The sequence below is a fragment of the Zootoca vivipara genome, chromosome 13 (assembly GCF_965207765.1).
Source record: "Zootoca vivipara chromosome 13, rZooViv2.hap1.1, whole genome shotgun sequence".
Classification (NCBI taxonomy): domain Eukaryota; kingdom Metazoa; phylum Chordata; class Lepidosauria; order Squamata; family Lacertidae; genus Zootoca; species Zootoca vivipara.
In genome coordinates, this window is record NC_142596.1 from 16,552,634 (window position 1) to 16,566,463 (window position 13,830).

The window sequence follows — 13,830 nt, forward strand, 5'->3', positions numbered from 1 at the left end:
AGGATGAAATGATAAGAATTTTTATGTATTGTTTGTTAGTTTTGTTTTGGTTTTGGCTTGTTGTGTATTTTTGTGTATGATTTTATATGTAGTTATTATAAAATGAATAAAAAAAATGGGGGGGGACTATAACTCCCTCCCATCAGCCCCAGTCAGTATAGCTGATAAGAGTCGCAGTCCAAAATGTCTGAGGGCACCAGGTTGGCGAAGGCTGTCTTAAGAATTATGCTACCCTGGTTTATTTTTTAAATTCATCATTCATTTTAAATTCATATTCTAAACCCCCTTCCCCCCACCCACCAAGGAACTCAAGGCAGTGTACATGGTTCCCCCCCCCCTATTTCATCCTAACAACAACCGTGCAAGGTAGGCTAGGCTAAGAAAAAGTAATTGGCCCAAGGTCACCTAATGAGCTTCATGGCTGAGCTGGGATTTGCACCCTGGTCTCCTGTTCCTAGTCCAACACGCTGTTACCACACAATGATTTATATTGCCTTTAAGCACTTGAAACTTCAACTAGATCATGCTCACAGTTTGCAATTCCATCATTTATATTTTCCTTGACAGAGAGAGAAAATGACACTCTGCATCAAATGAAACTCTTTAAAAAAAAAGCCTTTTAATTCCTCGGTGGGAACCTGTGACTGTATGTATATTGGTGAAGAAACAGTGACATCCAGTGGCCAGTTTGGCAAACTGAAAAGTGAAATTGGTTTCGCACATGAACCAACCCAATATAATTTTAAGTCACACTGCTTCTTTCGACCATCATATTCACAGCATCGTTTATTTTCATCTTCAATATCCTCCTTACCTCAATTATATTTCACTGTATGTCATTGATTTACCATGAAGAATCTAGACCTATCCATTTATATTTCCTCAACAAAACACAAGATGGGAAAGTTTAGTGCAAAATAAATAAATAAAATGCATGTATAATGCATTTTAAGACTTTTGATGCTTCCTCCATAAAGAACAAGCACAGAGAGTGGTGAGCAAATGGCCTCTTGGAATTCAGTTCTCTAATTGGGGAAATGTGCAGTTCTCTACATTATGTGATGCAATTCTCCAGCCATAAAATGTGTGTTTAAAAAGTGCGTATCGGGGGGAAAGTGTGTGCCTAAGATTCATATTTTACCAAGGAAAACCAAAACAAAAATTGATTAAATTGGGAGAAACTGCTTGCAACAAAGGCATACAAGAACGTGTGTTTTAGGAGAAATGTTAGAAATTAGGAGACAATCTTTCATAAGGGGTTTTCTCTCTCTATTATAATTTTTTTAAAGTGTCATCACACTGTAGTTCACATGGCTACCAATAGGTGGCTATCCCAACTACAGGGTGAAGACAGAACAGCAGCCTGGTGAGTGGGAAAGTGGCGTGGGTGGCGAGGAGTCCATGCGACCTGCTGAGGAAGAAGCGATGTTTAGAAATCAGAACTGTTGGGTTGGAAGGGACCGTGAGGGTCTTCTAGTCCAACTCCCTGCAGAAATCTTTTGCCCAATGTAGGGCTTGAACCCATAACCCTGAGATTAAGGGTCTACTGACTGCACTATCCCAGTAGTTTAAATGAGGGTAGAAGGAGAGTTCTCCTTCTCCGTTCTCTGCTCTCTGAGCTCCCCTCTCTCAATTAGATGTTTCTGGAGTGGCAATTTAAGGAGGGTGCAAAGCACCCTCCTAACCCCCTCAGGGTTGTAAGTCACTTTGTGTTGCCTTTGGCAAGAAAAAGCAACTAATAAATTTCATAAATAAATAAAACCAAATAAGCAGTTCACACGGATTACAATCATGCAATCGCAAACTAAAAACCAAATGAATATAACATCAAAACACAATACAATCCCAACAATGTGCTAAAACAAATCACTGAAACAGAATACTGAGCAGGGCAATCTAAAAGCTTTTAAAAGTCATATTTACATTCAAGTGGTGCCTTGGTTTAAAAACAGCTTAGTTTATGAACAACTTGGATTAAGAACGCTGCAAACCGATAAGTAGGTGTTTTAGTTTGTGAACTTTGCCTTGGAAGCAGACCCATAGCTGCCAAGTCTCCCGTATTCCCCGGGAAACCCCCGTTTTCCCAGCCGCTCCCAGCTGGAAAAACAATTTTTTTTTCCGGTTTACTTACCGGCCAGGGGAGGCTCCTTCTGCGCATGTCTGGAGTCTCTGGACATGCGCAGAAGTGATTTCTGGTGCGGCGGCCATTTTGGAACTGGGCGGAGCTGCTCAGAAGCGACTTTCAATGCTGCTCTGCCCAGTTCCAAAATGGCGGCAGCGCGACTTCCGGTCTGCCGATCCCTTATTTTTCCGGCAGGAACTTGGCAGGTATGAGCAGACCATGTTCCACTTCCTGTTGAGTGTGTTCCATTTGTAAATTGAGTCCCCCGCTGCTATAGGAAAGCACACCTCGGTTTAAGAACGCTTTGGTTTAAGAACGGACTTCCAGAATGGATTAAGTTCGTAAACCAAGGTACCACTGTATTTTGAGGAACACTTGTACAAGACATAGCAAAGGATTTGAGGCGAGTGGGAAATGTTTCAGGACGCATTATTAGAGGCTGTGCATGTCTTTGCCGAGGTGGAGTTAACCAGCTCTACACCTCATTTTTGCCCTGGGGGATACTGAGTCACACCCCAGAACATACCAAATCTCTAATCCAGATAGATTCTCAAAATTCCATCCCAACAGAAGATATGTTTGCATCAGTGGGGTGTGTTCCATTATGTTTTGAAGACTGGGCTATTAACCTTTAGGATTGTAGTATATGGTGTGTGAAATGCAATTCCTATCTCACTTGACCACATCAGATGAGATCCCCTAGCCAGAGCCAGTAAATTGCACACCACACAACAACAGCAGAAGTAATTCTAAGAAGACAAATGGTACCACTGCAGAGAAAGACATTTCTTTTCTTTTGTTTTGTTTTCCAAGGGAATAGAGAGCGAGAGAGAGGCAGGTCCTTTTTTTAAAAAAATGGAACTGTTCAAAATGAAGGAATAATTCTCACTTTCCCATTTCATACATTAATTGCCCATTGCGAAAGGAATGACCAAAAACCAGAGAAATAATTATATTACCGTAATTTGAATTTTCAGTTCCCAGTTGCTAGATGCCTTAAATATAGGGAAAATGCATGCTAAAATTTAAAAAAAGGAAGCAAACAAAGCCTTTTGGATTGCAGCAATATATACTTTCCTGGGAGCAAACCCCGTTGAACTCAATGGGACTACTTCCAATTAAGCATGTACAGGATTAACAGTAAACTGATGCAAAGATGAGAGGCATGTATTATAAAGTTCTCTTCGATACCATGTGAGAGGGCAGGAAAAACTTGTTTAAAATGTCACTAGAGTGACATTTAAGGAAAGAGTTCCATCTCTTAGTACACAGTCCGGGCCAGTTCCATCTCTAGGCTGCAGGTGGAGACTTGCACATTTGAAAGCTTCCCCAGGAAAACACTCTTCCTACAGATAGATTGGGAGGAGAGAGGGAAGCCAGGACTGCCTGGATGATGTCATGTCTCTGAGTGAATGTACAGAATAAGATGAGAATCTAGGCAATGATTTAAAGCACACAGAGACACCAGGTACCTGACCCTTATGGCATAAAGATGCATCCTTCAATTAGTATGGGAGGACCCTGGTGAAAAGTTCAAAAGATACAGCATTTCCCCATCAGGACTTCAGAGCCTTACATAGCATCTTGCCCCTTGCTAAGAGTGGTAAAACCAGCATAAATGATGCAAATTTCTTTCATCTGCATAGCTTCTCTGTGTTATAGAATGAATGCGTTTTAAAACATTAAAGAATTGTTTGTTTTTGTTAGCCAAGTCTCAGTTATACATACCGCCATAGCTGCCAAGTCTCCCGTATTCCCCGGGAATTCCTAGCTGAAAAAACGGATTTTTTTTGTTTTTCCCCGGTTTATTCTAGCGTGGCAGCAATTTTGGAACTGGGCGGAGCATGCTCAGAAGTGACTTTTGATGCTGCTCTGCCCAGTTCCAAAATGGATGCAGTGCGACTTCTGGCGTGGCGGCCATTTTGGAACTGGGCAAAGCAGCATCAAAAGTCACTTCTGAGCATGCTCCGCCCAGTTCCAAAATGGCGGCAGCGCTACTTCCGGTCTGCTACTTCCGGCCCGGTCCCTTATTTCTCCGACAGCAACTTGGCAGGTATGACATACCGCACACTATCAAAGTTTTATTCTGGACAGACCAGGCATTTAGCAACAACGACAACCAGGCCAGGGAGGCTGACCAGCACCCCCAGATTCTGAAATACAGCTGGCGAAGCAGAGCAGACAAGGGCTTTGATGTCACTAGCCCTCCTTCTTCCCCTGTATATATTCCTCTACTTCCGAATCTCCCCCTACCACCAGCGGCAGAGCATATGCCTGCGCTGCTCAGGGCGGGCAGGCTCCCGAGGGGGGCGTGGCACGGAGGGTGCCCTCCCAGGCGCAGGGTAGCCACTTGGGAGCCCGGAGCAGCGTGCGTGCCCGGCAGCTGAGGGCAGAGCGAGCTGCTCACAGGGGCAGAGCGAGCCACCCATGGCGGACATTTGAGGCGCCGCCCACCAGCGACTCCCAATCCTCCCCCAAGCTGTCAAAACGAATGGGGAAGGGGGAATGCTGCCGGCAAAGTGGCGCAGCTCCCCGCCTTACCCCGACACCACGCCTTACCCCGACACCACGGCGCCGTCCCGCCAGGAGGGCACTGCGAGCTGCGCCCGCCTGCTGGCCGGCCGGTCCGCCACGCAGCTGCGCCCACGGCAACTGCGCTGCACCTGCCTGCCCGCCTGCCCGCCCGCCGCGCAGCAGCGCCTGTGGCAGCCGCGCTGTGCGCTGCGCCCACCTGCCCACCGTGCTGGGAAACGGGGCGTGAGGGCGCCGGAGGGATCCGGCACACCATGGCGCTTAAGACGGCCCTGATAGACACACAGCAGAGAGGAACATCAGGAAGAACACCCACTAGGAGACAAAGAAGACGACAATAAAATATGACTCACACCCCACTTCTCACTGAGGACAAAACCTACGCTCCCCCTCCTGTCTCACACCCAGGAAGAGCAAAGGTCCATGTTTGGACTCTCTGGTTAATTTGGCCATATGCCCCATTTCCCCACAAACACATCTGTGCACAAACTGGTCCCTGAAAAAGTGGGTCCGCTCCAATGCAGTGCTAGCCATCGTGTTCTGTGAGCATGAGGATTTCCGCTTGTGCCACAGAACTCCCTTCCTCTGCCTGTGCACCCCCAAAATCTGTTCTGGGTGTTGGGACAACCCTCCAGAGCTAATTTGGGGAACAGGGCCACTTGGATACCTCCCGGTCTAAATGCAGTACTACAATAATAGTGTCTAATAAAGAAGTATAATATCACTACAACATAACTGTTGCATCAAAATTCGTTAGCATAAAAACTCACCAAAATTTAAGAAAAACTACCCAGTAACTTCAGGTCCAAAAGTCGTCCCAAAGTTTATAATATTAGTACCTAGTAACCAAAACTTGATTGTGCCTCAAGCTCAAAGGCCAGAATAGTCTGCCCAGGGTTCCTCTGGAAGCAATATTATACTTTATTTTTTACAAAGTTTATATACCGCTTACTTGACAACAGACTTCTAAGCAGTTTATAAAGAACCATCTGAAATAACCCATTGAAGCGAAACGTTTAAAGCAACATACAAAAAATTAAATATAAATAAAACCAGCCATTTTACGATAATCATACATAGGTTCATGAATTTTAACGGTTCTACCCTGAGTAAAACCTAGCAGAACCCAACAAATGAGCCAAATTAGCCAAATATGCAAGTCAGTGCTGTTCAGGAAGTGGGAGGTTCTGCAGCAAAGAAACTTTCAGCTTTACTTCAAGCATAAATATCTATAATCTGCACCTTCATAAAGCATATCAAGGTGGTTTGCAATATAGTTAAGCAGTCCATAAATATCCATTTAACACAAAAACATCAATAAAAAAAACATCAGCAGATAACAGGTTGGTTAAAAAGAGAAAATCGTATTGTGAAGGCCTGTGTAAAAAGTAAGGGTGTTTGTGAGAAAGCAGGGATGGTTCCTGCCAAACATCTATTGGTGGGGAATCCCCAGGGCAGGGCAGGGCCTGCCACGCTAAAGGTTTATTAGCCTCATGCAAAGTCAACTTACCCTGAGCGTCTCTTTCCTCCTCTAGCAGGCATGGGCCCGGCCATTCTCACTTGACCAGCTGCCATCGGCGCCACTGGCAACGTCACTGACCCAGGTATGTCCGACGCCATCTCTGCGAGGGAGACAACAAAGAAGGAGACGGCTTAGCAAAATGAGTTTGATGCAGGGGAAGGAGAGTCAAACTCCCAACCCAGCAGCTCCCAATTTCACTCTTCAGCCAACATCATGGTTCCCCTCCCATATATCCAAGTAAGGGGGAACGGTTCATTTTTGAAAAGCCTGATGGAACAAAGTGGTTTTCAAGAGCCAATAGGAAATGGCAAAGAAAAGCAGCAAGATGCTAACTGCATCTGGGGTAAGACCCATTAAAGTGGTCGTGTTTGTCACTGAACCACCCAAACATGCATATAGACAACAACGGATTTATGCACGTCCAACTGATACTTGATTGCGCACTTGCGCACGGCACTGAAAGTGACCTGAAAACGTCACTAATAGGGCAGAACAGGGGCCCCACCGATGCACATGGGGGTTCCAGAACAGCCCAATGTTATCTTTGCTCTGCAGGCCAATACTCTATAGGATGTCATATAGAGGAGGGTGAAAGGTTGTTTTCTGCTGCTCCAGAGCAATGGATTCAAACTACAAGAAAGAAGATTCCACCTAAACATTAGGAAGAACTTCCTGACAGTAAGAGCTGTTCGACAGTGGAATTTGCTGCCAAGGAGTGTGGTGGAGTCTCCTTCTTTGGAGGTCTTTAAGCAGAGGCTTGACAGCCATCTGTCAGGAATGCTTTGATGGTGTTTCCTGCTTGGCGGGGGTTGGAATGGATGGCCCTTGTGGTCTCTTCCAATTCTATGATTCTATGTTTTATCAGTTCACATCAAACCGCAGTTAAGCTTAACCATGATCCGGTGCAATGTCTGAACTAAGGAAAAGAAGTGTGATATTTCAACACACATCTATGGCAGCTCCATTGTGTCTGGAGAACTCCTTAAAGTCAACTTATATTGTACCCAGTCACCATGCAATGATGGGCATTTTATGTAGTATCATTGCTACTGAATATTACCTGGAGGAAATTTGCCTGGTACATTAGGTTTTATTAGGGGAACTTTTCATCAGCCAAAAGTGCTACAGAGCAGAAAGACTGAAACAATGCATTTTGAGAGGAAATCCAGGAGAGAAACATCTCCTTTTCATGCCCAGGAGGTGCAGTCAAGCTGCAACCGAAGTCTCTAATAAGTCAAATATTTGCAATGCCCTCTATGAGCACAATTCAGAACCAATTACATTGGGTGGAACATTTTCTGCTATTATATTTTCCGCAGAACATTTTACACTTTTAGAAACGCGTTATTTCATAAAAGCTCAAGTCAAGTCAAATTGAGCAACTGCAATGGATATATGATACGAGCTAAATAAAAAAAAAACAAGGTTGCAACTAACTTTCCCCCCAGGTGGCTCTCCCTAGGAAACATGTTTCTTTATGCACTTGTCTAGAAAGCAGTCCATCTATGCTAAAATTGGCATAGTAAACATTTTTGACGCCTTCATTTTAAACCTTGAAATCTAAAGCCAAGGGAGTGCTCGCTACTGAGCTGTCTTTGATTAATCATGCCTGCCTGCTTCTTCCAAACTAAAAAACAACAACCTGGTTACAGTATTAGAGTCAGAACAAGTAAAAGATTTTACACCAACGTCAAACAACCGTTTAAGATGCTGGCTTGTTCTGAAGCTTTTGACCTTGGATAAAATGGGAAACCTAGGTTAATTGGAGATTTCTGGGTTCAGCTTTTAAAAATTGAGGGGAGAATACCTTCCTTTTAAGTAAACTATATATAGTGCTACAGTAGGCAATATTGCCAGCTTCTCTTAATTTCAAAGAAAAAAGATGACAGGGGTTCAGGTATGTCAGCCGACACACTACCTTTTCTAGATCCCGGGAGGAGACAGGTGGAAATAATTCCGTATGAAAAGGGCACCTTCTCATGACTTTGTTACGTTCCAATACTCAACTTATAAAAACTGAAAGCAGTGTTAGAAACCCAGATAACTAAGCTAGGCGCCAAATGGCTCTACGTAAACCAGGGTTACAGTCACCAAAACGGAATGCCTTGCTGCCATTTGGGGGCCAGACAGCTTGAAAGTCATATTTTACAATGCAACTTTTTGGTTCCTGAAATTCATTCCGATTGCGCAGATGTGTTGCTAGTGTGTGAACACAAGCAAGATCCAAAGATCCCCAGGCATGCACCGCCAGATGGTGGAGACGTCAGGCCGCATCCTGGCATCCCAGCATCTTCACTTGGTTGCAAGTGGCCGGTAGCCAAGCGCAAAATGCGCCTGGCGAATTTCAAACCCTGGGGTGAAAGATCGCAGTGCTGCATGCCAAGAGCTCAGGCACAAAATTAAACTTTGCAATTAAGTCCATAATGATTACTAGGCTACAAACAGCCTTAAGTATCCCATTTGCCTCGATACCTCTTCTTCTCTCATTTGTGGCACATTGGCGGCCTTAAGAGCAAAAACTCTCCCACCATTTATGTTTTGGCCTGGTCACCTGGAAACGAATTTCTATTCACCTCAGGTAATCAGGTGTTACAGTACAGAGGCATCAGTGAAATCAAAAAGCTGGATCTTTAATGTGCCCCAGGAAGAATCTTAGGACTTTGTGGATGGCTCCTTACAAGCCTAAATTAATCGGGTTATCAACCCGATCGTATACGTCTTTACTTGGAAGTTCAATGGAATTCCCAGACATGCATGAGATTGCAGCATGTGGATTAAAAAAAATACAAGTTTTAACATCTCTGGCTGCATGCCCTGAATTACCTATTCCTTCCAAACAAGTCTCTATTTCACATGAATGCCAAGGAGATAATATTTCTTAACTTGAATCAGCAGGACATGAAATTATCCTTTAAAAAAAAGTCAGACTAATAATACTGGGTTCTGAGCCTTGCGAATTAAAGGCCTTTTGCCACCAGCAATAGCCAGCAGTTTTATGAAAGAGTTTAATATACACAAAGAGTCAAAGAGGGTGGGGAGAGAGAGAGAGAGAGAGAGAGAGAGAGAGAGAGAGAGAGAGAGAGAGAGAGAGAGAGAGAGAGAGAGAGAGTCTTTTAAGCCACCTCAGAACTTGGCAGCAAAGAACTCACTGAAATAAAAGCCTCAAGAGAACATCCACTGTAAAAGATTCTTCCAAAAAGGCTGTAGCTTGGCCATAGAGAATCTGCCTTGCATAATCGAAGATCTGAGGTTCAACTTCTGCCTGAAACCCAGGAGAGCCACTGGCAGTCAGTGCAAACAGTACAGAGCAGGATGCATCCATGGTCTGGCTCAGCAGGCAGCTATGTTGCAATTACATCCCACCTTTTATTGCATAGCACTTACCAGCACAATATAAAAACGAATCCTGCAAGTGCAATGGAACGATGAACGGAGACAGAGTATTTTTGCATATACCTTTAAAGAAAACCTCAAACCAACAAACACGTTATATAGCAAATTACACCCCCACCCCCTCTCTCATCACAAATAAACCAGTAAATTCCCCTCAAATCCAGACTCAGCAACACTATGCAATAGATCCCACCCACCCTAATGTCTCCCACCTTTGTAAGACAAGACGTCCTGCAAAACGGCTGTTTGCTTCTTGGAGCCGAACCCTCCTTCAAAAGGAATTCGTAAGAAATGTCAGAAAACCTCTGGGAAGAAATACAACCACATTGGTATTCTGCTCAGAAGGTGTCATGACAGATCTGTTTACCTTAACTGTGGACCATGATTCAGCTGGTGACAAGCGTCTTGCATACTGATCAATTTATTTGCAAGGCAAAATTAATGCCATTTTCTGCATTAACCACTTGCATTCTGGCAGTGGAGAAAAGCGGGGTGGGGGTGGGGGGTCTCTATATGCATCAAGCCAGTTTTCCAAAAATGCAGAGACTCGCAAATCGAGTTGCCAGTGTAACTGCACCGAGCCCTCTGGGAAGAGGGATACCCGGTGTGCTACAGTTCTCTAACCAATGGTGCCAACTTAAAAGGGGGGCAGGTAAGCCCTACCCCCCACAATCTATCACAAGACGCAGTGCACACACACCATATGAATTGCAATGCTTATCAATTTGGGGGGCCCTGGTCCCCTCAAATGTTTTATGGGGCGGCCAAGGGACATTGGCCCCCCAGGAGTTGGTCTCATATCCAGAAGTCTTTCCAAACAGCACAAGAGAGCGCCCCTTGGTTCTTACTTCCTCCAGACCTTGCACAAATCAGAAATGCCAGAGGACTCAAAGCCGTAAAGGGGGTTGGCGGTGACCACAGAAAATGGCCGTCTAGTAAGCCTGTTGGGAGATTCATTCCGCCTGTGCAGTCATAGGATTGTTTTCTGTCATATGACAGTATGTGTATCTCTCCAGAGGAGAGAGGGAGAGGGAGAGAGGGAGAGAGGGAGAGAGGGAGAGAGGGAGAGGGAGAGAGGGAGAGAGGGAGAGAGGGAGAGAGGGAGAGAGGGAGAGAGGGAGAGAGAGAGAGAGAGAGAGAGATGGACTTCACTTTCCCAAGGGATCTGGGTAAAAGTTGTATCCAGCAGATTTGATCTGAACCTTGAAAATGCACATCGTTTCTAATCATTGCCCATACGGTATTTGCCAGGGCTGATAGGAGGTGGATTTCAGCCATATGTCCAAGTGTCCCTATTTTCCAGGGACAGTCCTGGTATTACCGAAGCCATTCAGGTTTCTGATTTGATCCTGGATTGTCTCACATTTCCTTAGGGTGTCCTTATTTTCATCAGAGAAATGTTGGAGGGTATGGTGGGACAGCCCCTATTTTCATCGGAACAATGTTGGAGTGTATGGAGCTATGAGACTCCTCAGCCAAGGAGATAAGTAATTATACAACCTTTAGAAGACATCTAAAGGCAGCCCTGTAGAGGGAAGTTTTTAAATGTTTAATTGTGTTTTTATATATGCTGGAAGCTACCCAGTCAGATAGGTGTGGTAATAAATATGATAATAATAATAATAATAATAATAATAATAATAATAATAATAATAATATAGGATGTCCCTATTTTCATCAGAAAAAATCTTGGGAGGGTATGATATGGGGGTGGTAGCCAACTGAGCTACACTCCAGAGTAGACCTACTGAGGTTAATGGATCTAACCAAGTCATGTTCCTCAATTTCAATGGGTCTACTCTGAGTAACATATAGTTGATCACCACCCACAAGCCACAATGACCATACGATGTATTATGGTTCATCGTACATTTAGAAGCATTTCTGTTCTCCACTCCGCAGCTTTCCATCATGTGATAAAATATGTATTGTTTCATTCATATCCCAAAGAAACTCAAGGTGGTGTGTGTGTGTGTGTCTCCTCCTCTCCATATTATCTTCACAACAATGTGCGAGGTAAGTTAAGTTTCAAGGCCGAGTGGGGAGTTGAACCCTTAGCCTCCAAGGTCCTTGCCCAACACTAATGGCTACACCACACTGGCTCTCATATGCCAATTTAGCCTATTCTTTGGGGCACAACCTTCATTGCATTTGGGGAGAGCGCATTGTTGTTACACTACACATTTTAAAAAACAAAGAACAATACTCTTAAAGGGAGAACAATATTGGGACGCACATGAATATTTTATGGAAAGCTCTCGCTATCTTGCTGGATCAGCAAGCCAAGTGTACCTTGCTTGACACTAGAATAAATGAATCGGCCTTTTATCTGCATCTAAGGCCCTATTCATCAACATAAACAAGCTGAATCAAGCTTCTGAAGTGGAATCTTTGACTGTGTGTGTGTGTGTGTGTGTGTATGTGTGAAATGATGATGTAGTATTCCTTACATAGCTTCATTTTGTGATGTGCATATCAAGGCATTTTAGTTCACAAATGCGCACACAAAGGGGTTCTCCTGCCCTACAGGGGCATGGGCCTGTTGCTTTGCCCGTACACCACTTCTTTCCATTTAAATTAACAGGGAGACTCCAAAGGCTCTGCACACAGGAACCACCAGAGCAAAGAGGTTTCCCTTTATTGTGCCTCAATACACGGGGCACCTCAGAATTTCTCCAGAATTTCAGTTGGCAGAGAGTTTTTGAGCAAGCTCATCACTGAGAATGTGGGGTGGATTTTATTTCCCTTTTTCCCCTCCTTTGCCTTGTGATTTAGTTTTCCCCTCTTCCATAACACTCATAACCATATAGAAATTCAATTAATTATGTCATACCTAACCCATCCATAATGATCACATTGTTTTGCATTGATTTCATTGCCACAAAAATGGTCACCAATCTTTTCTTTGAAAATCTGCGCTGATCCCTCCCACCCATAACTGCTTATATCTTATTTTATTCATAACATAATCCTCTTCCCCCTTTATATTAAACATTTGTTCAAGTTTCCGTGAAGGTTTACCACACATCTCTTAACCATAGCCTTTGTCATGGGATATTTGTTTTCCTGGGGCTGCAATTTGTTTCAAATATGTTTAATGTTGAATTTTAATTGTCATAACCATGCCTTGGATCTGATGCTAAAGGGCAGGTAATAAATTGAAATGATTATGACAACAACAATGGTGATGCCTTCACAAAATCGCGAGGGAGCATGAGATCGCAGTGGCCACAATGGCCGCCATGGAAAAAACAGGATGTCCTGGTTTTGCCAGGACAGTTGAGAGTTTTGACATTTCAACTGCAATGCCCCTAAGGCAGCTTACAACTACTAACTAAAATCAATTATCTACATAAGATAACCAAGACGGAGCATAGGAAAAGACAGAGCTGAGTTTACAACTAGCATAAATTTCATTTTAAGTTGCCTCAGGAAAAACAAAACAAAACCCCAAAAAGCAAAAGAAGCCATGCTAGCCCTTAAAGGGTAAAGGTAAAGGGACCCCTGACCATTAGGTCCAGTCGTGACCGACTCTGGGGTTGCGGCGCTCATCTCATGTTATTGGCCGAGGAAGCCGGCGTACAGCTTCCAGGTCATGTGGCCAGCATGACTAAGCCGCTTCTGGCAAACCACAGCAGTGCATGGAAATGCCGTTTACCTTCCCTCCGGAGCGGTACCTATTTATCTACTTGCACTTTGACGTGCTTTCGAACTGCTAGGTTGGAAGGAGCTGGGATTGAGCAACGAGAGCTCACCCCGTCGCAGGGATTCGAACAGCCGACCTTCTGATCGGCAAGCCCTAGGCTCTGTGGTTTAACCCACAGCGCCACCTGCGTCCCTTTAATGCTAGCCCTTAGGAACCAAAAATTAACCGACAGGCAAGAAATGCCTTAAGTACTAATCGAATTGTCATGCAAGTGAGCAAGCTTTCAAGTTCTCCAGAAACCTTCCTCAAACTCGATGTTAAACAAAGTTTTGTGGGTGCGGGAGAGAGCTGGCTTGATGCTGAACCCACAGAGTTTGCATTTAGTCAGTCTTAAGTCGGAGACTTAATAAATAGGTACCGCTATAGCGGGAAGGTAAACGGCGTTTCCGTGTGTTGCTCTGGTTCGCTAGAAGCGGCTTAGTCATGCTGGCCACATGACCTGGAAGCTGTACGCCAGCTCCCTCGGCCAATAACACGAGATGAGCTTGTCGGCGGTTCGAATTCCCATGACGGGGTGAGCTCCCATTGCTTGGTCCCTGCTCCTGACAACCTAGC

At 44.4% G+C, this 13,830-nt stretch overlaps 1 protein-coding gene across 3 annotated transcripts in view; it reads right to left on the bottom strand.

The window, feature by feature from the left end:
* The window catches only part of ARNT2 (aryl hydrocarbon receptor nuclear translocator 2), a 147,014-nt gene that overhangs the window by 113,788 nt on the left and 19,396 nt on the right, over positions 1-13,830 (bottom strand). For all 3 annotated transcript variants that reach the window (XM_088656510.1, XM_035131344.3, XM_088656511.1), the window contains exon 2: positions 6,165-6,276. In XM_088656510.1, the coding sequence (XP_088512636.1) occupies positions 6,165-6,276 (112 nt within the window). The remainder of the gene's footprint in view (positions 1-6,164; positions 6,277-13,830) is intronic.